We start from the raw sequence: 24,916 nt of genomic DNA on the forward strand, positions 1-24,916 counted from the left end.
GGTTCTAAGTGCTGGGGGCACAGCAGTGAATAAAACAAAGTCCTTGCCACCAGGGACCTCACATTTACTGCGGTACCCCCAAGACACAACACACAACACACTGCAAGAGAGGGGTTCTAGTGTTGACCTATTAGCAGTTGTGTGACCTTGGGTCAGAATCCCTTCATCTCTTCACACTTTGATTTTTTTTCATTAGTAAAGTAGGAAGACCAACCTTCCAACCTACTTTTCATGTAAATGCAGTTAAAGCAGATAGAAGTTGAAAGACATCTGAGAAATACATAGCTCTAAAAAAAGATAAAGGAAGCCATGAAACCCCAAAACCAATCCAGGATATTGTCATAATCTTTTATTATGTATCAAATTGTCTTCAACATAAGTTACAATCTGATTAAATTTGATAGACATTTTTTTAAATCTATTTAAAGAAAAAAAAAATCTCTTTATGTACAATATCTTTTCTCTAGAGTCTAGCAAATATAGTACCTTTCATTGCAGGATTTCTGCCTAACATAATAAGCAAAAACAAACCAAAAATTATAAACCAAAGCAAAACAAGTCCCTCAATCTCTCAACTATCCGTATGAATAAAGCATTAAAAAAGATAAACATAGAATAACTTTTTTCCTTGTTTATAAATGCAGAATGAATACTAAAAGTTAGTGGCAAAAAAGAAAAAAAAAAAAGAAACAACAACAACAACAAAACTATAACAACAAAAATAAAACCCCAGGAAAATAACCAACGATCTTCAGGGGTAAACTTTCCTGCTCAGGAGCGCACGCTGACTCTAGACCATCTCTCGGCTTCTGCGGATAGCACAGCACAGGATCATACTGAAGATCATGCCAAAGATCTGGAAGACAGGGAGGAATAGGAGGAACAAAGTGGCTTTGCTGAGGGAAAGACGTGAGTCATTCAGCCCAAGACAAAGGACTATGAGAATCAGAGGCCAAGTGAATTAAATATCAAAGCAGGGGCGTGTAGGCTAGATAATGGGAGGGATCACTGACAGGTGGGGTTCTGAGAGTCTGCAGCCACTTGCTAATGCAAGTAACTTCCCTGGAGAACTTTCAGGGTGAGACAAATACACTCAGAGCTAAATTAAATGCTCAAATTCAGATGTTTCCATAGTCCACACAGGCTGGAACTTTCACTTCCACCTTTGTGTTTTTGTGAGTTTTATATTCTACTTTAAAAAGTATGGTTATCTCTTTTACTGAAAGCTGTGCCAAGGTCTTCTAGATGCAGATGAGAGGTACAAATAACCACTTAGAAAGGAAGCAATTCTCTCTTTTGGGGTAGTCTTGTGAGGGGCAGACGAGGGCTGTGGCCCTTGAAGAGTTCTCATAACCCCCTCCTGGGGGAAGAAGGGGAAACCCCAGGGAACCTCGTCAACCCTTGATGGTTCCTGGGAGCTGATTACTAGAGAGTAGATTATATGACGTGTTGGGCTGTCCACTCTGGATGCCTTTCAGACTATAGAGGGAGATGAGACAATTCACATCCATGTAGCTTTCATTGAACTATTTTTTTGGGGGAAAAAGAAGAGCAGGTGCATGATGAAAACATGTTTCGAAGATCATTCCAGGATAACTAACAGGTCTGGGGTGATCCAGACCCTTGCATGGTCTGTGGACCAGCAGCAGTGGCTTCACCTTACATTTACCCCTGAACCTTAATGGTTAAGAGAATGGATTTGAACACTGAGTTCAAATCCCAGAAGCTTCACTCATGAGCTCAGAGACTTTGATCAATTTACTCAACCTCTCTGTCTCTCCGTTCCCTAGTCTCTAAAATGGGAATGCTAAGAGTTCCACCTCATAGGTATGGTGAGGATTCAATCAGCTGATAAATGTGTAGCACTTAAGATAGTGCCTGGCCAGAGCATACCCTTAATCAATGTTAACTACTAAGAGGACCCCCTCCTACCCCCCACGCCGATGTCCAGGACACTCACCATCACCACGGCGATCCCGATGCCCACGGCGCCAATGATGTGGAACTTGTTGTGGAAGACCTCTTTGATGGCCTCAGGGCAGGGCTTAGAGGGGCAAACCAAGACCCTGGTCACACACGATCCCTGCTCACACCTCCTTCCTCCCACAATACCCGTTTCACACCCAGAGCATTGGTGGTTCCAGGGAAAGGGAAGGGGACAGGAGGATTCAGGTGTCTTGGTTGGTGCATAGAAAGGAGAACCAAGAGAGGAATAGGAGGTGGGTCCCCCATATTTGGATAAGAAATCATAGAAGAAAGAGGGGTAAGCCCCTGCTTTGGGTCTATTTCTTATCTGGGTTACATCTTACCATTCTGCAGTTTGGACATTAGCTCTAGTTTACAATCTTGAGCCATTTACAAGTCTACAAAGCCAATGTCCTTGACTCAGAGCACACCTGTCCCTGATGCCTTGAGTGCTGGGGGAGGCAGAACATGGGGCAGCACTGGGCAGTTCCAGCTGCCAAATCACTGCAGGCAGCTAGAAGCGCTTTGCTATTTCCCTGGTCTGGCCTTTGTTTTGCTGCCCTTGGGGACACAGAAGGCGCCAAGGCAGTGGAGAAATGAGGTGACCACCCTGGGATGTTGCAGGTGGAAGACATATTTGTGAAGCACTTAGATGCCTGTACTCCCAGAACGAGAGGGCAAACTTCACTTCTACCCTTATGGGATTTGCCCAGAGCAAGTGGGCAGGGGCACTTGCTCTTCACGTTTACCTTCACTGTGATGCTTGTGAGTATATCCGTTTTGGGGCAGATGTCCGAGATGAATTGTTCCACTCCCCCTACTATACCACAGCAATCCAACTGCAGAGAGAAGAGCAGGGACGGGGTGAGAGAAATAAACACAAAAGTGACTGAAATAGAGACGCACTGGTCTGGGGCAGCAAGTGCCCGTGTGCACATGCTCCGAGGACGCAAAGGCGACATACCGCATAGTGGATGGCTTTCAGCGTTTCCCGCTGGGGCTCGTCCTTGTTTCTCAGCTTGTGGTAGGTGTCCGTGTAAAATTCCTGGAGTTCCTTAATCACCTGTGATGGACCAACAGATGAGAGAGCAGCAGAACAAATGAACAAATGTCACCTGTTCCGTCTTCTCCACACTCAGCCAACAAATTCCCGCGCTCGGGAAATGTTACCGAGCAGACTGCCCCCGTCCCCACGCCCCCACTTCCCCTCAGCCATCTCTGGGACCCCTCGCCCTCCTCCCACATCCTCTAGGAACTCTGCTCCCGTCATTCCCCCTTCTCCTGCACCTATGGTTGGTCCCTTCGGTCCCACGCGGCTCCTTCCCTTCTATCTATGAACAAAATGTTATCTCCTCAACTTAAGTTAAAAAACAAAACAGAACTCCTGATCTGGCTAGCTCCTCAGGCTTCTGTCTTCCTGTTTTCTTCACTCAGAGGCTGTGTGACTTTTGGCAAATTAACCAAGCCCCTCAGAACCTCACTTTCTGCATCTTTAGGATGGAAAGTGTATTAATCCCTACCCGAGAGATTACTGTGAAAATTTCAAAGTGACATTACATGTTAAGCTCTTAGCACAGTGTCTGGTACAAAGTAAATTTGGGGAATAAGTATTACCTATTATGAAAGAAAGGAGATGTTACCATCCTCCCGTAACTGAGGTTGTTCCAATTTAATGGATGCCTGTCTCTTGGTCCCCCCACACCCACAATATCAATAAGCTGACCAACGTCCAGCGTTCCTCCTTCAGTATTTTTCATCGTTGTCCCTTCCTATTTCCATGACTGTGGCTTCTATCATCTGAATAATGAAATCATTTTTTTTTTTTAAACAGGGTTCCTGCATCTAGTGTCTCTCTGCTTTCCTCCCTCCTGCTCAACATGACAACACAGTCCTTCCTAAAACATTGTTCTGACGTGGCCATCCTGGCCCATAATGCATTGGTCTCCCCATGGAGCCCAAGCTCAGCTGTGCTCAGGCCCTTTCTTTGCGGGGAAGTACCCTGTCTCCCACCAACGTTCCTCCTGAAATCTCTCTCACTCAAGGTTTAGGCCAATGCTCTCTTCTCCAGGAAGCCAGAGAGTCCCCTTTCCTACCCCACGGGGCTTTTGGATATTAGTGACGTCTGTGACACTTACCAAATGCATGTCTGTCTGCCACACTAGGTGGCAAAGGTCCTTAAGATGAGAGCAATAGTTTGTGCATCGCTTGGCTCATATTTATAGACTGGGTAAAGGAGCAAGGGCGTTCATCCCAGGCCAGTGGTTCTCAACCTTCTGGCCCTTTAAATACAGTTCCTCATGTTGTGACCCAACCATAAAATTATTTTCGTTGCTACTTCATAACTGTAATGTTGCTACTGTTATGAATTGTAATGTAAATATCTGATATGCAGGATGGTCTTAGGCGACCCCTGTGAAAGGGTCGTTTGACCGCCGAAGGGGTCGCGACCCACAGGCTGAGAACCGCTGCCCTAAGCTGTCTTTTCCAGAAGAACTGGGGAAGGGCTGCCGAGGTGTGAGACACATGCAGATACGCTGGCCCAATGACTATTTCCTGAACATCTACTCTGTGCCAACACCGTTTGGGGAACTGGAAGCAGTGGTTGGCACAGTACCACCCAGGGTAGTATAACGCTCACATTCCCTGCCCTGGGGAAGCTCACGTTCTGAGGGCATGTGGGAACGTGGTGGAATAAGAGGCGTGATGAAAGCTGACCAAGCTGGGCAGCCAGGACACCCTTCCGCCCGCATCACCCCTCATCTGCAAACTCCCAAACCCAAATCACCGGAGGCCCGAGATCTTACAGAAAGCACCTACCTCATCTTTGTGCGAATATCCCCAGACGGCCGCAGCTATTTCAAGGGCAAATATCACCAAGAGGAACATAAAGAACTAGAAGGTAAAAAGGGGGGTGGGCGAGGAACAATCTTAGCCAACCAGAAAAGTAAAGGGTATCCTGGCAAACAAGGAGGAATAGCAATTCCCTGGGACTGGGCACCTGGGGACACAAATGGAGCCGTTCCCAGAAGTGGGGGAGCTGAGAGAGCTAAGCCCGGGCGAGGAGCGAAAGCCGCAGCAGGGAAGGCCTGGAGGGAAGGCCTGGGTAGAGGGGGCCCCAGCATTGGTATTTCTAAGGAGTTAATTAGGAGCCAGTCAATAATAAAATACCACTGCTCACAAAACCACAGAGATTTGAGGAAATAAAGTGAGAACACTCTGGAGTTTGAGGAAAATTGAAACAAGTTTTTGAAAAAAAGAGAAGGCACAGGTACCTGTGGATTCAGGGAAAGAAAGCAAACGTGGCCCTCGAAAAAAGGAAAAACAAAGTCCTGGCATTTAGTCACCTGAAGGAAAGTGATAAGATAGAGACTCCAGAGAGGAAGAGAGGGAGGCATCACCACAGGGGAGAGGACGAGACAGCTGCCTGGCCAGGAGGCTGGGGTAGGGCCCTGAGTGGAGGGACCCTGGGGGTGCTGAGGACAGCTCATGCCCTTGGGGTATCCTATTCACCCTCCCCCTCTCTCACCCCCTCTATCCCCCTTCCCCAGCACCACCCTGCCCCGCCCCACCCCACCCCTTCTGTTCTATGGGATCTAGGGGGCAGGGGGTGGGGCGGGTGTGGGGAACACAGAAAGGATACTCACCAATCCCAGCATGCACTGGGACTCTTGCACAGCCCCACAGCAGCCCAGGAAACCCACCAGCATCATGAGGGCGCCGGCTCCAATCAGAATATAAACTCCTGAGGAGAGAGGACAGAGGACAGGACATGGAGGTATTAGCATGGAGGCCCAGCTGTTTCCTGCAATTCCGTTTTCCCTTGATGTGATTGTGCTCCCTCCATCTCTCTGTCCCCCTCCACCTTTGCTCTCAAGCCTCCTTCCCACCAGTCTCTCTTCTAGGACCCCATGGCATCAAGTCCTCACTCCTATCTTACCCTCAGCCTTCCTGGAGGGTGCCTATACCCCTTAACTGGGACAAAGAATATCCCTGGGAGCCCCAGATTCTACGAAGGACACAAACTGGCCTAGTCTGTCACCTGTTTCCAGGTAGATGAATCCACTTAGGCTAATGAAAACAGACCCCCCAAACTCAGGGTAAATTCCTGGGACTCTGATGAGCCCCCTGCCAGCCTCTACCTGGCAGAAGAAGCTGTCAGGGCAAGCTTTCAGCAGCAAGGGGCTGTGCACACTGGGGCAGCCGGCCCTGCCATGGGTGGCAGCGAGGCACGCACAGTTAGTGACACCCAAGGGCACATGTTGGCAAAGGTAGAGCAGCTTGCTCTAGTGCAGAGAAGATAGGCCTGGTGTCAGGAGACCCTTGACTGGGTCCTAACTCTGCTACTAAGTTCTGTGTAATCATGGGTAAGACATGTTCCCTTTCTTGGTCTCAACTTCCTTATCAGTAACATGAGAGGTTGGCTGCTAGAAAATTTAAAAAAGATCCTGCCCTTAGAGCACACTACAGAGATCTTGCGGTTGCAATTCGGTTACTCTATGTCAAGGGTGAAAAGGCTCTATCCTCTTGTTAAAGGGAGGGTGTGAGTGACACGTTCTAAGCCTTCAATTTTAGTGACCAGTGGAGAGGGGGTGATGAGAAGGGCAGTGCCTTTTACAATTTCTGACTATGCCCAACAAAAGGCATAGTCCTGGGATGGGGATCCGGGGGAGCGTACTAGCCCTAGTCACCCCCCGGGAATGCCCAGAGGGGCCCAGGTTGCAGTTATATTCTGGAGAAGTCACAGCGGTTCTTCAGGGACTACCCTAGCCCCCTCACGCAGGCCCCATGGGGCATTTCTACCTCAGAAGCCCAGGAAGACTGGGTTTGAAATCCAGCTCTGTGACCCTGGGAATGCCACCTCATCTCTCTGAGCACCACTTCTCTATCTGCAACGCGGGGATGGTAATGTCCACCACGAGGTGGTTGTGAAGATTGACATGTCATCAAGATGTGCACAACAAATTCAAGCTACTGCTAATCTTAAGAATACAAAGGATGGGTGACAATTATGAATCATAATGATGAATTTTTATATACTTGCTGATCCCTCCCTGCTAACTGGGACCAGGTCAACTTTCTTGAAATAGGGGCTGAAAGGGAGAGAATCTATGATACTTCCACACAATACACAACAGGACACTGCAGTGATAACCCTGGGCAGGTGTCTGTGACTTCACTGGTCCACATCTGGACCCCTAGTATGGGGCTGAGGCTTTGCAGGCCACAAACCGTGCAGTCTGCCTGCAGCTGAAGCTCACGGGCAGCACCGAGCAGAATGCACACAAGGGAGCGTTTGTGTCTTTGCCCCCTTTGCCCCACATCTGTCGTGATGTCAAGTCACGTGGGTTTACTGGCAAACCCCTATGCTGTATGAATATGGGTATTGTTCCCGTGCATGCCTGGCTCAGACTGGGCAAGGGGACAAATGCAGCTTGTCCTTGAGTCAAGTCCCATCCTCCCGGGCAGTTCCATACTTCGGGGCCCAAGCCCCAGGAGCTGCAGAGGAGGGCTCTGACATGAGGACACCCGTGCGTCCGTCCGTCCGTAGAGGCAGTGACACGGCCTCAGCTTCTCCCCCTCTTATCGGGAAGACAATGAGGATGAGTCACTCCTCTGAGCTCCATAGCAGGGACTGAGTAAATAGGGGTTATTAAGAGATCTAAAGGATTTACAAACACATGAAATCCGTTGAGTGGGAATGAACAAACAGGCATGTTTTCTCTAAGTCCAGATCCCAGTTAGTAGGCCTGGAGACCCTGGCAGAAGTCAGGGAGTTGGGTGAGTAGCATTAGGGATCTGTGATAGGGAAAAGCATTTCCAGTGCAGATAGATAGATAGCTAGCTAGAGAGAAAGAAAGAAAGAATAGTCTCCTAATGGGCCTCCCTTAATAAGAAATATTCATTCTTGGGCTTAGCGGACGAAGACTTTAGGACAAAGGCTGCTGTTGGCTTTAAATCTTGCTCAAGCAGCTGCAGATCTGGGGTGTCTTGGCTTCACCCTCTCCAGTTCCCTGGCAGCTGTTTATGGGGATTTTAGCAGCAGCTGTAAGATGGCTCATCTGCAAGCACCCCCCCCCCCCCCCCCGCCCGGAAGTCAGGGGAGTGGGCTGCTGTTAAAAGGGCCATCCCTGCAGGGATCCTCCTTGCGAAGCTCCTCTTAGCTTCCACCCCAGCTCGTTAGCAAGGGCTGGCCATCCAGATAACAAAGCGTTCTCCTTTATAAAACAAGTGAATGTGGGCTTTCCATCTGACTCATGGAAAAAGTTATTTGTCACAGAGCCTTCTCTAGGATTACTGTGTAGTTTGCTCAAGGGTTGTTTATTCTGCTTTTTTATTTTTCAGGCTGACATTATAGCTGCTAGTGTTTAAAAAAGCCCTTGGTGTAGCAGTGGCAGATGCTAGGGTGTCCTTTCACCTGTTTATCAGGGCTCGGCGCTGGCTGGACAGAGGACACATCAGCCTCCTGTCACCACCTCAATGCCATCTTGCAAAAAGCACTCACCATACCTGTTTGTGTGGAGAACAAAACCCAGCAGAGCTCCTGGCCTCCACTTGCTTAGAACAGTTGATTATCTCCAATTAACATAATCAGGGTTCCCAGGAACCCCAACAGCTCTCTCCGCCCCTCTCCATCCCACTGTTTTCATTAATGAGCACCACTGCAAACCCCCTTTGCCAAGCACAGAGTTCTCTGCCTCCCAGAAGTGTGGGTGTGTATACTCTGCCAGTTTTAGGACAGGAAGACGAAGAGACACAGAGCAACAAAACAAGCTGCCCCAAGTCATAAGCTGGGAACAGGGAAGTCAGCTGACGTAGGCAATGCGTCAGGTACCCTGTCACAAAAGGGGAACGTTCCTTGAGAGTGTGGATGCCCATGGTCTCTGGTTCACCAACACCTCCCCCCCGCCACCCCCCCTCCCCCCATGCCCTCATTCAGTGGCTATGCTCTGGGAGGACACCAAGGAGTTAAGAAGGGCTGCTGGCCCGAGACCAAGAAAATGAAGTTCCCCAGCATGTTTGCAGCCTGGGATCACGAATACTGCTGACGGGCTGACTCTCCCAGGGCCTGAACAGCAGACAAGGCCCTTATAAGGCCGTCTGTCAGCTGTTCTGCTTCACTACGGCCTGTTTTGAATATTGGAACGTTTCTTTTTCACTTGCTTCTCTGCCTGGCTATCCATTCTTTCTCTACTTTCAAAGCTGTGGTCCTTCAGGTTTCCTGATGGGCCAGCTATATGGTCAGGCTGGCCTGTGGATTGCCCTGCAGATGGTCAGTGCCCCTGGGCAAGGGATGGTCACCTCCTGATGCTGGGAATAGCAGCTGGGGTAGAGCTGGCACGCTGCTGGAAGAGGGCAATGGGTCAATACCAAGGCTGGTGTCACAGTCCGAGTGGAAGGGGACACAGTGTATGAAGCCTCCTTAGGTCTTTGCCCATGGACCATAATGATTGAATTTCAGAAAGCACTCAGGGAAGGGCAGGGCCAGGCTAGACCCAAGTGGCCATCCCAGCTGACTGATGCTCTGGTGTCACTTGCATCACCCTTTGCTCCCTGAGCTTCTGCAAGCTGAGCTCTTTCCCAGGCAGGGGGTCCAGTTGCAAAGGGTCCATTTCCTCTGTTAGAGCTTAAGGCTGTGTTAATGCAAAAAAAAAAAAACAACAACAACCCTCCACATGCATTGTGTCTCTTTGGGATTGTGCCTTCCAATCCCTATCCTAGTCACTGAAGGTAGGACCAGTGGCCATGGGGGGGTGGGAGGTGGGGAGGGCCTTCAATGACCTGTGAGGTTCCCAGAAGCAGGTCCTGGCTCCCTCAGACAGTGTGCTCATCACTCTCCTGACACTCTACACAACTTTCCCACCTGTCATCTGCTGGCTGGGGCCACCGATACTGCGGTTTCCCCCCTCCAACTACAATTTGGGCGAAATCAAAGGCCCAAAGAGCCCCCATCCTGCCCCCACCCCTGGGTAACATCCGGTCAGTATAGATATTTTCCATTCCTACATAGGGGAGTCCTCCCCACAATCCAGTACAGGTCATACAAGAAGCAACTTTCACAGGTCGGGGATCAAATCCTAGCCCTGCCTTCTGAGGGTATGGCGCTCAGACAGGTTATTAACTCCCGAGGCCTCGGTTTCTTCATCAGTGAGATGGGGATCACTCCATGTACGGTGAAGCGTTCCCGTGATTCACTACATAACCACACGTGAGACAGTGAAGGACACACAGAGAAGGGTTAGTGGGAGAGTGTGGGAGCTAGGCCCCTGCAGAGAGCTATGGGAGGTGCCTGGGGGCTCTCCTCAGGAGGACCTGCCTGGAATGGCTGCCCCCGCCTCCACATTCCTCCAGCAAATCTGCTCTCCCCTCTCCCTGCAGGGTTCCCTGCAGCCTGGTGTGACATGACATGAAATGACAGGAAATGGAGTGCTCCTGGTCCCCCCCCAGCACCCCGCCCCCGCCCCCGCCCCTCTAGTTCTGTAGGTGGCATTCCAGGGCTGCCACAAACTCACAGAAAGCAAGCTGTTGCTAAAACAAGTCGGGGCACTATGGAGACCTGCTCCCTGAAAACTGTACGCAGTTTAAAAATGCACACATGCATTGTGCTTTTCTTCCCCTCACTTTTTTCTCACAATAGGGAGGCACACCCTAAAAAACCCAACTAACGACAACAACAAGAAATAATAAGAGCCTGGAAACCATCCACAGAGCCTGGGGCCCTGGAACCATATGGCTGGCCTCTGGGAGGCGGGAAGGAGGTCTGCAGGCTGGCAGCCAACCACGCTCTTCCTGAAGGCCTGGGCGATAAGTTTCTTCAGACTGTTTTCTTCATCTCTCTCTTTTTTTAAATAACTTCTTTTGTGGGTGGGAAGGAAGTGACCAAACTTATACTTTGAGCCTGATGATGTGACAACACCATCCTAAAAATAGGGGAAATGGGGGCTGCTTTTGTTTCTCGCAAATGAAATGTTTCCTATTCTGAAACTGGGCAGAAAGTAGAGTAGCAGAGCCTGTGTCGTCCCAGAAACTGGGCAATTGTGTCTGACAGGCCCCCTCCGTGCTCCCACTCATTTCAGAGAGGCGTTTACACGGCGATACGGCGGTGAAAAGCGACAGAATGATGCTAGGAAAAATGCCACGGAGCCTGTGGGTACAAAGAAACCCGTTAAGTCAATTCTTTTTTTTTTTTTTAATATATTTTTATTGATTTCAGAGAGGAAGGGAGAGGGAGAGAGAAACAGAAACATCAACGATGAGAGAGAATCATTGATCGCTGCCTCCCATACGTCCCCCACTGGGGATCGAGCCCGCAACCGGGGCATGTGCCCCTGACTGGAATCGAACCTGGGACCCTTCAGTCCGCAGGCTGACGCACCGTCCACTGAGCCAAACCAGCCAGGGCATGCTAAATCAATTCTTGCTTAAGTTGGAAACCTTTTCCCTAAAGCAGGAGTGCTTGGCCTTTACACCAGCACCAGGGGTCCAGAGGGCTAGTGTCTCTGCTAGTCTCTCTTACTAATTTTGACTGTTATTATCCAGGAGGCAGGTCTTTGGGGTCTCAGAGCCCCTATCTGAACAATTGGGGAGGAGTCACCTCTCCTTTGCCTGGCACTGTGGATTCCGCAGGACAAAGCTTTTTGAATTGAGGAGATGATTAAGCCAGAGAAGACATGAAACGAAGAGGGGATCAGGATCCAGGACAGAGGTTATTTCTTTTTTGTGTGTGTTAATCCTCACTTGAGGATATTTTTTCCATTGATTTTCAGAGAGAGTGGAAGGGAGTCGGTGAGAGAAACATCAATGTGAGAGAGACACATTGATTGTTTGCCTCCCACACGTGCCCTGACCTGAAAATCAAAACCACAATCCTACAGTGCCCAGGTCGATGCTCTAACCAGTTAGCCACACTAGCAAGGGCAGGACAGAGGTTCTTAAATCCCCAAGAGTGGCAGCAACTTTGGTGGAGCCAATTTCACATCAGAGAATAGTCGAAACTCCAGACTTAGTCAGCATGAAAAAAGAAACCACATCAGTCAAATGCAAATTCATGGGCATAACTACACAAAAGCAAAGCTTGAAAGGAACATGACTGACCAATGTGGCCAGAGCAAACGTCTTTCCCAAGGCCAAGTCCCTGGATCAACAAGGCATCTCCGCAGCTGGAGGAAGCACCAAGTCTCCCCATGCTCACCTGTGTAGAAGCTGGAATGACTATTTTCTTGATCGAAGATGCTCTTCGTCTGAGAGTCGAATCGGAGCCATAGTCCAATGGCAAGGACTGCAATCCCAGCAAGCTGCAAGAAATACACGGTGTTGGCATTAATTCTGGCTGCCAGGGAGAGCACGGTCTCTGAGTGCTGAAGGTGAGACCACACTTGGTTTCTGCCCCTCACCCATGTACCTGTAGTAGCAGCAGCCCGTGCAGGATTGGGAGTAGGGGATCAATCCATTTGCTAAAAATATCAGTAAGCTGGGAATACTTGTAAATAATTACCTACTAGCAGTACAGCAAAATGGTTACTTTATGAACAATGGAATACTATACAGCTGAGAAAACGAACAACTATAGCAATATGCAATCCTATAGTGCGTCTCACCATGTTAAACAAATGAAGAACCCCAAGAATACATTCAATATATTCCATATAGTTAAATATTACTCTACTGTTTAGGGGTATATAGATGACAAAGGGAAGAAAGTGAAGTGATTATTATAAAGTCGAGTGGTGGTGACCTGTAGTAGGAGGGAGGAGTTCTCATCAGGGAAGAGCACTTGGGGGCAGGGTCTGGGGCACTGGCAATATTCCAGCTTTTGACTTTGGTGGTGGTGACATGGATATTCACTTCATAGTTATTCTTTAAGCCATTCATGTTTTATGCTCTGCTCTGTGTATATACCATACAATAAAACAAGAAATAAGCTGGCCAAAGGGCACACCCATGTGCCAGTGATGGCAGCTGTGATTCCTATCAGACCTCACAGTCCCCCCCGAGGGCGTCCACATTAGCTCCTTTCTCTTTCCACACAGGGAAAACTTACAAGCTGACCTGCCCAGTTCTAGGTTAGGTACTTGCTTTCTTACCAGTGATCCTTACAAACATCACATGAGAAACCTCCAAGTGATCTTCCAATCTTATGGAAATCCCATTTCATAGGTGGGCAAGTTGAGATACTGGACTGTAATGGGCAGACTTTCCCAATAAAGAACCAAACTAAGGTGCCAAATCCTGGCCTGGCATTATTGAACTAGATGCCTGTGGAGGTGGCCTCCTGCCAAGCCCTCTCCCCACCCTCAGGGCCAGCTGAGCTCCGTCTCTCATGCTCGTACCAGGACTTGCTGGGGAGTGACTCAGGCTGCAGTGTAGTGGCCAGCTGGATGCCTGAGGGGGTGGGCTCCGGGCCAACGCCCAGGCACCAGGTTTCACTGGCCCACCCTTCTCAACAGAGACGCCCTACGCCAGAGCCCTGCTCTTCAGGAACCTTGGTTCTCTGCCCCCGGAGAGCTGAGACAGCCCAGGGGTGTGGACAGGCCTCTCTTTCCTTCCTTTTCCCCATGACTTGGCAGTTCGGTGGAAGAGGAGAGACAGCAACAGTGGAAAGGGTGACCCAAGACCTCCGCATGCAGTAGTGAAAACCTTGCCAAGACCCGTAGTGGTGTACACTGCCCTGGGTGTGTTCCCCAGGGACGGGCTGGAATTCCCGCTCAGAGTTCTACTCTTCAGTCTCTCACCTGTAAAACAGGAAGGTGGCCCTTTCTTGCCTTTTAAGTATGTCTACAAATAAAGGAGACTATATATTACAAGTGATTGTGAGAACAACTTTGTCAGCATCTAGGTCACCACAACGACACTCCTACCCCCTTGGATAGTCACTCAGCATCTTCACAAACCTCCCAGTCCCCATCTTAGGGAAGGCAACACCAAACAGCAGTAAAAATGGCACACCACCGATGGTCCATGGTCGGGCAGTACAGAGAGGCAAAGCTCATGGGTGCCAGACTTGAAAGAGCAGGACTTTTAGAGTTAAAACAAACCAGAAAGCTTTAGGTTCAAGCAAATGTGGCAGGTCTTCCATCTTATTAAGACAAGACATGCAGGTGAGCGAGGATCTCCTGGCTTAGGCCAAAGACAATGGACATGGCTCTGTGAGTCTCTCTCCCATTCCCAGTCTGGACACTCTGGTTCAGACTGAGTTGTCCTGATTCATTAGAGCAGGGACATGCCGTTAGGTGGGGCCTAGCTAGGATTCCCCGCATACTGGGTACTGGATAAGCATGCACTTGACTTCATGGTGGGCAGGCCCTGGCCTAGCTCCCCTGGGTCCCAGAGAGTTAAAAAGAAAGAAGGCGATGCTTTTCCCACTCCCCCACCCGAACACGCGGAGGCCCAATCAGGCCCTTGGAAAATGGGAGACAGGCTTCTGGCCTTGCAGACACACAAGCATCAACCTGAGAAACCTGTAGGCTGGAGCTTCACACACAGCCGGAGGTTGTTCCAGGTTTTGGTTAGTACTTAGCCACAGACCTTCTCCTCAGTCCTCCCCCTCGCCCTCATCTCGGTGCTGCTGTTGCTGAGAGGCAGTGTCCTTTATGGTCCTTTCTGTTCTAGGCTTGTGCTTATCAAAGAATTATCTTCAAGTCATCTCATTCTTCCAGTGGGTAAAGTTACTCAACCGCCCCACCCCTTCCTCTGCCAGCAAAGTTCTTAAGTCAGTCACCAAGAAAAGAGTAAAAACAATCCCACCCAAAGGAACGAAGCTACAAAAGGTGATGGAAGGCTGCACTGTGCACAGAAGCTTCTCACGGGCAGGAGCTGGGTCTCTTTGGGAGCGATGCATGCTTGATAATGATGGGGTTCCCTCCGAAACCTCCACCGGTTAAGCCTCTCCCATTTCATAATTTCAAGGATCCCAAGTCAATCCGTAGAAGGCCAGTCAGCTCTCTGGTCTACACGCACAGGTGGCAATAAGGACATTTCCCAGAGAACTGAAACGAGCAGGAGAAAGACTTCAGTTCTCACCCAGTGAAAGACAAGGCCAGATACAGGAACACAGCTCCTGCATGTCTGGACCCCATCCCGAACACTTTGCGGAATGGGGGAAGAAGCAGCTGGTTCTGGAGAAATGGAAGAAGCGGCAATAGGTGGCAGTCTCATACCTAAAGCCTCACCGTAAGAGAGGGGGAAGGGAGGTCAGGGGCAGGACAGGGAGCACTTGGTTCACCAGAGGAATGAGCCCTGCTGATTTTTTTGGTTGGATCACTGAGCTAATTGGCCTGAGGAGATGCTGTGTAAGCCATTAGTGGCCCCATTTTCTGTAATGCTACTGGAGAAACTGCTTCATTTGGCTGGGTCACAAGGCCATGAAATGAGTAATTGTCGCCACCTAGTAATGGCGTAAATGGTTGTGGGGGCAGCACTATCTAAGGGGTGCAGAGTATTCTGGGGAGAACTCACTTCAATGATTCTCTCTTATCATTGATGTTTCTATCTCTCCTTCTCTCTTCCTCTCTGGAATCAATAAAGAAATATATTTTAAAAAAATTCTTTTTCTTCACAGAAGATGGGCCATGAGAAAAACAAGACACACACCCAACTGAGGGCATTCTACAAAAGACTTGACCAGAACTTCTCAACATAGTCAAGGTCATGAAAAACAAGGAAAGACAGAAACTGGCTTAGACCAGAGGAGATGAGAGGCGATGGAGACTGACAACTGTCCCGTGCATTGTGGAGGGGATCCTGGGACTACACGTGTGTGTATCTAATATAAAGAAGATGGGCCTCTCTCAAGGCTTCCCATCTCCTTCAAGAACCTGCTCCATTAATCCACCTCTTTCCTGCCTCTGCACTCTGTCTCTGCCACTGTCTCATCCTTTGCCAACACACATGGGCAGGTGTATCTATCCTGAAACACCAAACAGAAAACAAAACCTCTCTTCCTTCAAGCTCACTCCGAAAGGCTGCAGACAGCTTAGGTCGGTCACCAACTTTTAAGGCTTTTTGTTCTGTCTTCACATTGTTTGATCTCCCAGAAGCATGACAGCACTCACCTCCGCCTCCTCCTCACCTGCTCCGTGCATGGGAGCACTCAACGTTTCCCAAATACGTCTCGTATGCTCCTGCCTCTGCTCCTGCAAGTCCCACCTCCTGGAATGTGGTCCTGGCCACCTAGGCCTGCTGTTTCCCCACCAAGATGCCCTCAATCCCTTGAGCTCCACATTGGCTCTGCAGCACCCTCACACCCTCCCTTCCTCTCATGAGTGTGCTTGTCTGTGTCTCTAACCAGAGCTTAGCTCCTTGAGGGCAGGGCCACTTCTTACTCATCTCCATGGCTCCCCTGCCCCATTCACACTTCGGACAAAACGGTCATTAGTAAATAATTATTCCGCAAATGAAGGATTACTTCAATGAAAGAGAATCTCTGAAACTCACCAGAATTTCCTCCCTGGCCCTCTCCCCTTGGCAAGCCTCCTTCCCCATCTGAGTTTTCATCCAGGCCCACCTTCGAATATCTCACAAGAAAAGTCAGAAATTACAAAGAACAGTTACTTGCCCTGAGAAAAACCCACGAGGGTACGTGGTGAATGTCACAGTGAGATTTAGGAGCAAGTCCACATAAAGTCTTTTGAAAATGAGAGTTTATAAAAAGTCCCTGCACTGCTGTTTCACACCCCCCCCTCGCCCCCCAAAGAATCCAGTTACACACTCTGACATTTTACGAGCACACAACACAGGTAACCCCGTCTCTGGGACTTATGACCATGTCAGGAGCCATGAAACTCAGCACTTCCCCAAGCCCGGGCCCACAGGGACCAGATTCCTCGTCTCCTCTCTTGCCACCTTAAACACTGTGCTGAAACACCCACGCGAAGACCAGGATCTCTGTGAGTCACACCAGTCTCGCTACAGGGACAGGCCCAGAAATCTTACACTGAAACGCACACCTGGAGTCCAAGGAACCAGCTCCAGTTCCAAAGGAGACTGAAAACAAATCAGAGTAATGCCGCTTAGGGGCACCTGGCTGTTCAGGGCCCCACGCCCGAGTCTGCAAAATGAGTTCCAGTTAGAACCTGAGGAGCTGTTTCTGAAGAGGCCGCCCTATTGACGGAAACACTTAAAGTGAATGTGGAGAAAGACGAGGAGGTGACAGGAAGGAAAAGAGCAATTGGCTAATGATGAGGATGTTTCTGTGTGTGTGTGTATAGTTTGTGGAAGGTGATCCTGTATCCCATCTCTCAGGTGGAAAGAAACATCTGCCTGTGGGACAAATCCCACTTCAGTGAGAATTCCTCTGGTGGCAAATGAACTGGGTGGTCTTGGTGACAACCCCACCCTTTCCTCTAGGTCCCTTCTTTTTTCTGTAATATGACCTGACTGGTCAGTTTTTTTAAAAAGGACAAAATACTCCTTTCGTTTTCTCTGTCCAGCTGTCTTCAGAAAAGCCAGAATGCGGAGAGTAGCTCATTCTCCACAGTGGTTTCTCGGTGAGGCCGACCTCAGACTTGTGGTCACAGCTGTTATTTTGGGAGGGGTTGGAGGGGGCAGTGGCAACAGGAAGGGGTCTGGGAAGATGGGAGCACTTTCTTTTTTATGTCCCATTGTCTTCCTGCAACAGCCAGGACTATTTGGTGACTTGGGTTAGGCTGTGGTCAAAGAGATGCTGCAAAAGTTTTCATAAGGGGCAGGTGACCTTGACTCTGTTACCTGTCACTTGCATGCCTGTGCCACCCAGGGCCTGGCTTACATAGGCTTTCTGTCAGAATCACCTGGGGAATTCTAAACATGCACCTGCCTCACCTTCATCCCAGGGGAGTCTGTGTTCCTAGGTAATTCAGGTGACTTCGCTGCACAACCCTGTCGAGAGGGCCTGGATGAGTCAAAGGGTGTGGACTTGAGTCTGATTCTGGCACTGCCACTAGGAGCCTTATGACACGAAACACTTTCCTTAGCTTCTTTGAACCCTAGCGCCCTCATTTGTTAAAAAAAATTTGTATGAGAACAGGAATAGATCCAGAGACAAATGGTAGCGGGGGAGGGCGGTTAGAGAGCAACCAAAGGACTTGTATGCATTCATATTAGCATAACCAATGGACACAGACACTGGGGTGGTGGGGGCTTGGCCAGGATTGGAATGGCGGGGGGGGGGGGGGCGTGTCAGTGGGGGGGGGGAACTTTAGACAATAATAATAATAATAAACTGTATATTTGTCCTGCCTTTGACCTAGGCTGACAGTGAGGATTAAATGAGGCGATGCATATAAAACAGTCTGAAAACTGAAGTGCTGTAGCCAGGCAGATTCTGTAGGGGGGGCGGGGAATGATAATGACAACAATCACAATGACCCTTGAGAAAGACATGAGACGACAGTGGGGCAATTCATGGCACTTGGCGGACGTCAGTTGCGTGTCCTCCTGTGATCTGAGGAGGTGGCTGGGCGGGAGCAAGGTAATTAGGACACTGGGGTTCTATTTTCTGGTTTCTGTGAGAGCTTGTGAGTGTGGTGTGGTGGGGAGGTGGATAAATTTACCTTCTTCACACCCATACTTGGTCTCTGGAGCTCTGCTGGGATCAGATGGGAACGGCCAAAGAAAAGTGGGGAAGGAAGGTTAAAGGGAGATTGTTGGCTCAGACTGGAGGCCTCTGTCCTTCCTTGGATCACAGACTGCTTCTGTGGGTGAATTAACGCTGCAGCAAGGAGTTATTAAAGAAGCAGATCACAGAGAGGGAGGGATTTTACCTCTTTACTTCCTCCCTTCAGAAAGATAGGTTTCAGCCCTGGGTTTGTTTGTTTGTTTTTTAATGTCCTGGACTTAGGAGACCCCTGGCATGGTTGCCCACGGTGCGCAGAAGTTAGCAAGAGACTGAATATCGAGGATACAAGTTTCCCCTACCAGCCTATTCCGGGCCCAAAATACCAGTCATGCTTTAAGGCCTCGGCAGTGGGGATGAGGGCCTCTATGTTCACACAGGCTTCAACAGTTAAAAACAAGTCAGGCCACCCAGACCTGCGGGCTCCGGGCCTCTCCCATCTCCATGGTAACCCTGGCTCACCACTGAATGCCAAGCCTGGATGGGCTGATTCACTGTCAGGAGGCTGGGCCCAGCACTGCCAGCAAGAACAAACAGGCGCCTGAGCCCCAGCCCCACCACCTCTTCTAATCCTCCTCCCCCAACTCCAAGTGAAGGCGGGAACTGTTGTCTTTGCAAGGGCAAAGCCACTCGGGCAGGAACAGAGGTCTCAGCGTCCTCCCTTATGCGGTCCCACCACACGGTAAAGCAACCACAGAAACCAAGCTCCACTCTATTCAGCAGCAAAACTTGCCACGATTTGCTTTCATTAAGGATCACAAGTAAACTGTTAATTCATGGCAAAGTTTGAAGATATCAACCAGGAACATCACTAACGTTAGTTTTACTGAGTTGGAAAGCCCCAGAAATCACCATTCTGGAGAACAAGCTCCCCCCCCCCCCAACTCTCCTCCCCCGCCCCCGAGTATGATCCTCCTGGGCCATTTTGTCCCTCTAGGCAACTTCTGCTCTTGGGGCTTCTACTGAGCTCCCCATCTTAGAGCAGCGCGCAAATCTGCAGAAGCTGGTATCCTCGAAGGCCACTGGAAACTTTTTCTTAGGCCAATGGTCCTCCACGCGTGGTCTCCAGCTGCAGCAGCAGTAGCATCTGGGGAGCTTGTTAGACATGCAAATTCGCTGTCCCCATCCCAGACTTATTCAGTGAGAAAGTTGAGTGGGGTGGGGCCCAGCAATCTGTGTTTTAACAAGTGCCCCCAGATGATTCTGACGCTTGCTCAAGTTTGACAACCACCACTCCAGGCCTTCATATAAAATGCTGAACAATCGGGAAGACATGGAAAAGCTCTCTCTGGGGGTTCTGAACGCAGAGGCCAGCGAGGAAGGGCAGGCAGCCCTGGAGCAGGCTGTGAGCTTTCTCTGGGCTCCCAGTTCCTGTGTCAGTGAGAGCTCACAGGCTCAGCTCAGCAGGGAGCAGAATCCCCCATTCCACATTACACTGTGGAATCTGGAGTGTGGCTCAGATGCCCTCCTAGCACTGTAAAGCCATGGGACTCAGCCTCAGGACCCCCTGAACTGCTGCCCGGTGACAGTTAAGGGGGAGGATACAGGACAGTTAAGCAGGGAGGAGGCATACAGATATTGGCTGGACAACTCCACCTTAAACCCACTGAGCCTGGGAATTCATCGTAAATGGTTCAAGTCAGAACCTGCACTTGGCTTCCAAAAGTGCATGCAGCACACAGGTTCAGTCCTGTGAACGCTCCTCCGCAAGATGCCAAGATGACTCCTGCGGTGTCTGAAGCAGGACACCCTTGGTAGAAACTTCGCCCTGACTTCTGCGGCCTGCATCCTCCCTAGGCCAGGCTAGGCATGGGAGGGGCCTCTTCCTCAAACCACCCAACATTCTACAAAAAAGAGAAAAATTTAAGAAATGCAATGACGTTGTAGGTTATTTAGCTTTAGTGTTAATCGGACTTCTGGCAAGCTTTTCTGTCCATTAGCAACCCCTCCAGAGGCTAGGGAAAGGGAAATAAACAACATAATAATAGTAGCAATTATCATCTGTGTGTCCCACGTAATAGGAGGTGATTTACATATATTATCTCATGTAATCCTCTCGTCACTCTTATTTTCTAGATGAAACAGGCTCTGAGAGGTTAAGCAACAATTCGCTGAAAAAGACCCAGCCAGCAGGAGGCAGAGGTCACAATGGGCCATGCAGGACAACTGGCAGGACAACTCGGAGCAGCATTCCTCTAACCCCACCCCCCCACCCCCTCCCAGCACTGTGCCACCTGGTTGAGGGGAAGAATGGGAATTCCTAAGAACTTTTCTTGAGAAAAAAGAGGGTGGTCTGGACATGCTGAATTTGGCATGTGACCTAAACCTTAATCTGCTGCTGCAGCGAGGTGATTCAGGTTCAGGGCATCCATCCAGCTGAGGGGAAGCCAAGAGGCAGGGAGGGCACCGGCCATGAATTTTTCCATTGGGTTTCTCTCTCTCCTGCTGTTGAGACTGGGAGGTGGTGGTCTCAAGCCCACAATCATTGAGTTCCAGGGATAACGCACCCGTTTGGGCCAGCTCTCCCTTCCTCTCTTTTTTCCCATTGGTGTCCACACAGAAGCAATGGTGACTGGCTCTGTCCCTTCTCTAGGACCTGCTTCAGGTTGTCAAGAAAGTTCCAGATAAGTGAACAGAAGGAAAGGTGCCGAGACCACGTTTCTTGGTTTGCAAGCAGATTAGATTTCTTCTTTTGACTCCTATTGTTCAGTTCCAAAGGGGAGCCTCTACCCACTGGGCAGTCTTATGGGGACATTTCCAGCAAAGTGCAAACTTGATACCTCTCCTCACCCATCGTTCCCAGACTGGGGCAATCTCTGAAATGGGCATTTTGTAGACAGACAGAAAGACAAGTCCTCTAGTTCATCTTCTTTTTGTTTGTTAATTCTCACTGGAGGATATTTTTCCATTGATTTTTTTTAGAGAGAGTGGAAGAGAGGGGCGGAGAGAGGCAGAGAGAGAGAGAGAGAGAGAGAGAGAGAGAGAGAGAGAGAGAGAAATCATTGTGAGAGAGACACATGGATGGGTTGCCTCCTGCACATGCCCTGACAAGGGAGTAAGGGGGATTGAACTTGCAACCCAGGTACAAGCCCTTGACCAGGAACTGGACCGGTGACCCTTTGGTGTGTGGCTTGATTCTCTAACCAGCTGGGGCTCTAATTCATCTTCTGAAAGGGATGAAGCCCAGTTGTAAAGTTTCAGCAATCCTGTGCGATGCAGCTTTACAGAACTGAAGCAATAAGCTATGGGTGAGAATGAACGTTTAGGACAACCTCAATCTCTGAAAAATGTGAGAGGTATTAGTAACTCCACAACAGCTGCAGAAGCTGACATATGGGCTCTTGCTCATATGTCGGCTTCTGCATTAAATACCCCATTATTTCTCCTGATGGACCCTAAGACTTTGGTTGTATTATTATTTTCATTGTACAATGAGGACAGTGAGGCTTAAAGAGTCACCACTTTGCTGCCAGGAATCTTCATTTCTAACAAGTCAACTTCCCCTTCCCCAACAATCACCATGTGAGTATGTGAGTGAGTGAGTGAATGAGTGAGTGTGTGTGTGTGTGTCTGTGGTACCACATGTTGCTCTTTTACACACCATGGCAGGCTGGGAAGTGGACAATAAAAAAAATCCAACCATCCCCGAGAAGCCAGAAGCCAGGTCCCTTGGGGAAGCCAACTTCTGCCTTTTGTGGCCAGATTAATGCCCTGGACTCTGAGAAGATTATGGCACCTACCCTACCACCTAGATAAATCAACATTAAAAAAAATAAAATAAAATTAGTATATAGAAGTTCAATGGTGCTTACATGCCCCACAATTCCTTGGGCTTGCTTGCCTGCATTGCTGGCATCCTAAGCATAGTCAGCCTGTCCCTGGCCCTACAACCTCCATTTCTGGGGATTCTAGTGCACTTGGGGGCTCCCTGGGGAGGAGGGGTGACGGTGGCTCAATAGCCACACTGTGGGTGCCATCCTCTCGCTATGCCTTGCTCTTTTGGGCAATTGTGTTTGAATGTTTAAACCTGGGCTCAGGCTAGTACCGGGATAATAGGCACATTCCCTGTAGGAGCAAGTGAGAGATTTCCCAGGGAGAAGAGGAATATCGGAAGGCGAGTTCTGCGGTAAGTCTGTGACCACCCCTTTGGAACCTAAAAGTGCTGGTGGGACAGCCTGACACTCTTCAAGGCAGTTCTGATCATCCCAGTGTGAGATGCGGAAAATGGGCTCAGAGAGGTAAAGTAACTTGCCCAGGGACACAGAGCAGGTCTGGGGCGACTTAGCTGTCAGCGCTCTCCTTCTGTCATGCATGAGTCTCATCCCTGGTGAAAGGGGAGGTAGCTTGGTCTCCTCTGGGGTGTGGCAGAGGATGAAGAGCCTTGTAAACTTTTTCTCAGCACACTTTATGGAAATTAGGGAGCGACCTGGTCTGAACAAGTTCAAGTGTTGAGAAATCCTCCATTCCAAGAACAAAGTGAGCCTCATGTAAAAACCAGAGCTCCTATTCTTCCTAAGAGAGGAGAAAAACTTCAGCTAATATGATGTGCTGGTGTTAAGCAGCTTGGGGCTGAGGGGTTGGGAGGGAAGGCCTGTGCCCAAGGTAACCTCTTTCTAAACAAGAAATCTCATTTCAAGTTTCCACTGCCTGCTTGCCAGACGTGTAGTATAAACTAGCCAGCCCCTAAATCCATTTTCTGCTGAAAGCAGGCATTCTGATCTTAACCAAAATTATCTGATGTAGGGGAGTGTTTGGGAGAAGTTTTGCTTTAAATTCCAGAACACCACTCATTTGTTCTCCATTGCACTCGCTTCACTAAGATGTCTGGCGATCACACACACACACACACACACACACACACACTCCTGCTTATGTACTTTAGCCATATGGACCAGCCAGCTTTCATTCCATCCCTGGAACCGGTTACGCTGCTTGCATGGCCCTGGGTAGTGGAAGATGACCCTTCTTTCACACACTCCAAGCAATGCCACATGGTGCATGGATCGGCAGTGTTGGCAAATGGCCCTCCTTCCCCATCATAGGACATTCTGAGTAGCAAGCCAGCAAGGGGACAAGAGTCAAGGTTCCCAAACTGCTGTGTCTAATCTATTACCTGTCTATTCCTCTGCCATGACCCCTGCCTTCATTTTAGGCCTCTTAATTATTAGATAGCAAGCATCCCACTATTTGCTATGTCCCATATACCGCTCAAATCACTTCTTGTATTATTTAATTTCCACAACAGACCCACCAGGTAGGTAATATTAACTTCCACTTTTTAAATGAGAAAACTTGAACACATAAGTTAAGAAGCTTGTCTGAGATCACATGGCAAATAAGTGGCTGAGTTAGAACTTGAACCCCAAATAGTCTGAGTGCAAAGCCAAAATTTTCAATCATTTTGGTAAATTGTTTGTCTTTTTAAAAGTGTATTCTTTATTGTGGATAGTATGACAGATATCTCTCATTTCCCTGTCTGTCTTTTTGAATTATTTGGTGAATTTTAAGAGCGAGATTTTTTTTACTTTTGTCCTTTCTCCCTCATAGCCACTCTTTCTCCCTCACAGCCACATCTGATCTCTTATCAAAAGCGCCATCTTCTAGCCTTAAAGGCCCCAAGACAGCCCACCTACAAGAGCAGAGGGCTCTACTTTCTCACCGACAGAAGGCACCTGCAAAGGCCATGTGGCCTGCAGGTGCCATCTGAGCCTGGGGGAGCCATAGGTGACAGGATCTCGAGAGCGAGCCTGCACTTTCTGTTGCTGGCCTCTGGCCCAAGAGCTTCGCCACACCCTTGCTGCGCTGGCCAGAATGTCAGCGTGGACACAAGCACTGGTCTGGACAACAGCTTCTCTGGAATAACTTGGCACATTTTCTTCTTATCCTTGCTTCACTACCACTGCAGGCCCAGCAAGTGCAGACGCTGTCGCAGTGCCCACTGGCCACCATGTTCACAGATGAGGCTGTGGTCCATCAAGTGGCCACTGCCCGGTATCCTCTGTAGGAATGACCCCCAAAGTGGGACCCAGAGCCTCTGCCCTTTCCACAAAACACCATTTTGCTGGCAAAGGGAATGAGATGGCATCATTGCAGGTCAGTGCCCGGCGTCTTGGCAGCATCTACAACACACGGACAATGCCAGCTTCCTATATATAAGACTCAGGGTCCCTCCCCAAATCACCTCTAATAATTTATCTCTAAAACATTAGAGATAATTTGAGGAGAACCAAGATGGCGGCATAGGTTCATGCCGGAGTTTGCTGCTTTGAACAACTACTTCAAAAGTGAAACTAAAAAACGGAAGGGACATCACCCAGAACCACTGGAACGCTGGCTGAGTGGAAGTCCTACAACTAGGAGGAA

The 24,916-nt window shown here is 49.3% G+C and overlaps 1 protein-coding gene across 2 annotated transcripts in view; it reads right to left on the reverse strand.

Annotated features, from left to right (window-relative positions):
- Positions 1 to 329: 329 nt before the first annotated feature.
- CD9 (CD9 molecule) overlaps positions 330 to 24,916 on the reverse strand; it is a 35,057-nt gene continuing 10,470 nt past the window's right edge. Inside the window, exons 2-8 of one of the 2 annotated variants that reach the window (XM_036301175.1) lie at positions 12,155 to 12,257; positions 5,610 to 5,707; positions 4,783 to 4,857; positions 2,930 to 3,028; positions 2,715 to 2,804; positions 1,961 to 2,044; positions 330 to 856 (exon numbers count right to left, since the gene is read on the reverse strand). In XM_036301175.1, the coding sequence (XP_036157068.1) occupies positions 791 to 856; positions 1,961 to 2,044; positions 2,715 to 2,804; positions 2,930 to 3,028; positions 4,783 to 4,857; positions 5,610 to 5,707; positions 12,155 to 12,257 (615 nt within the window). In that variant the 3' untranslated portion in view covers positions 330 to 790. Of the gene's footprint in view, positions 857 to 1,960; positions 2,045 to 2,598; positions 2,650 to 2,690; positions 2,805 to 2,929; positions 3,029 to 4,782; positions 4,858 to 5,609; positions 5,708 to 12,154; positions 12,258 to 24,916 lie in introns of those variants that run through there. The other variant, XM_036301176.1, reaches the window with a different exon arrangement.

This window comes from Myotis myotis, unplaced genomic scaffold (genome assembly GCF_014108235.1).
Source record: "Myotis myotis isolate mMyoMyo1 unplaced genomic scaffold, mMyoMyo1.p scaffold_m19_p_3, whole genome shotgun sequence".
Classification (NCBI taxonomy): domain Eukaryota; kingdom Metazoa; phylum Chordata; class Mammalia; order Chiroptera; family Vespertilionidae; genus Myotis; species Myotis myotis.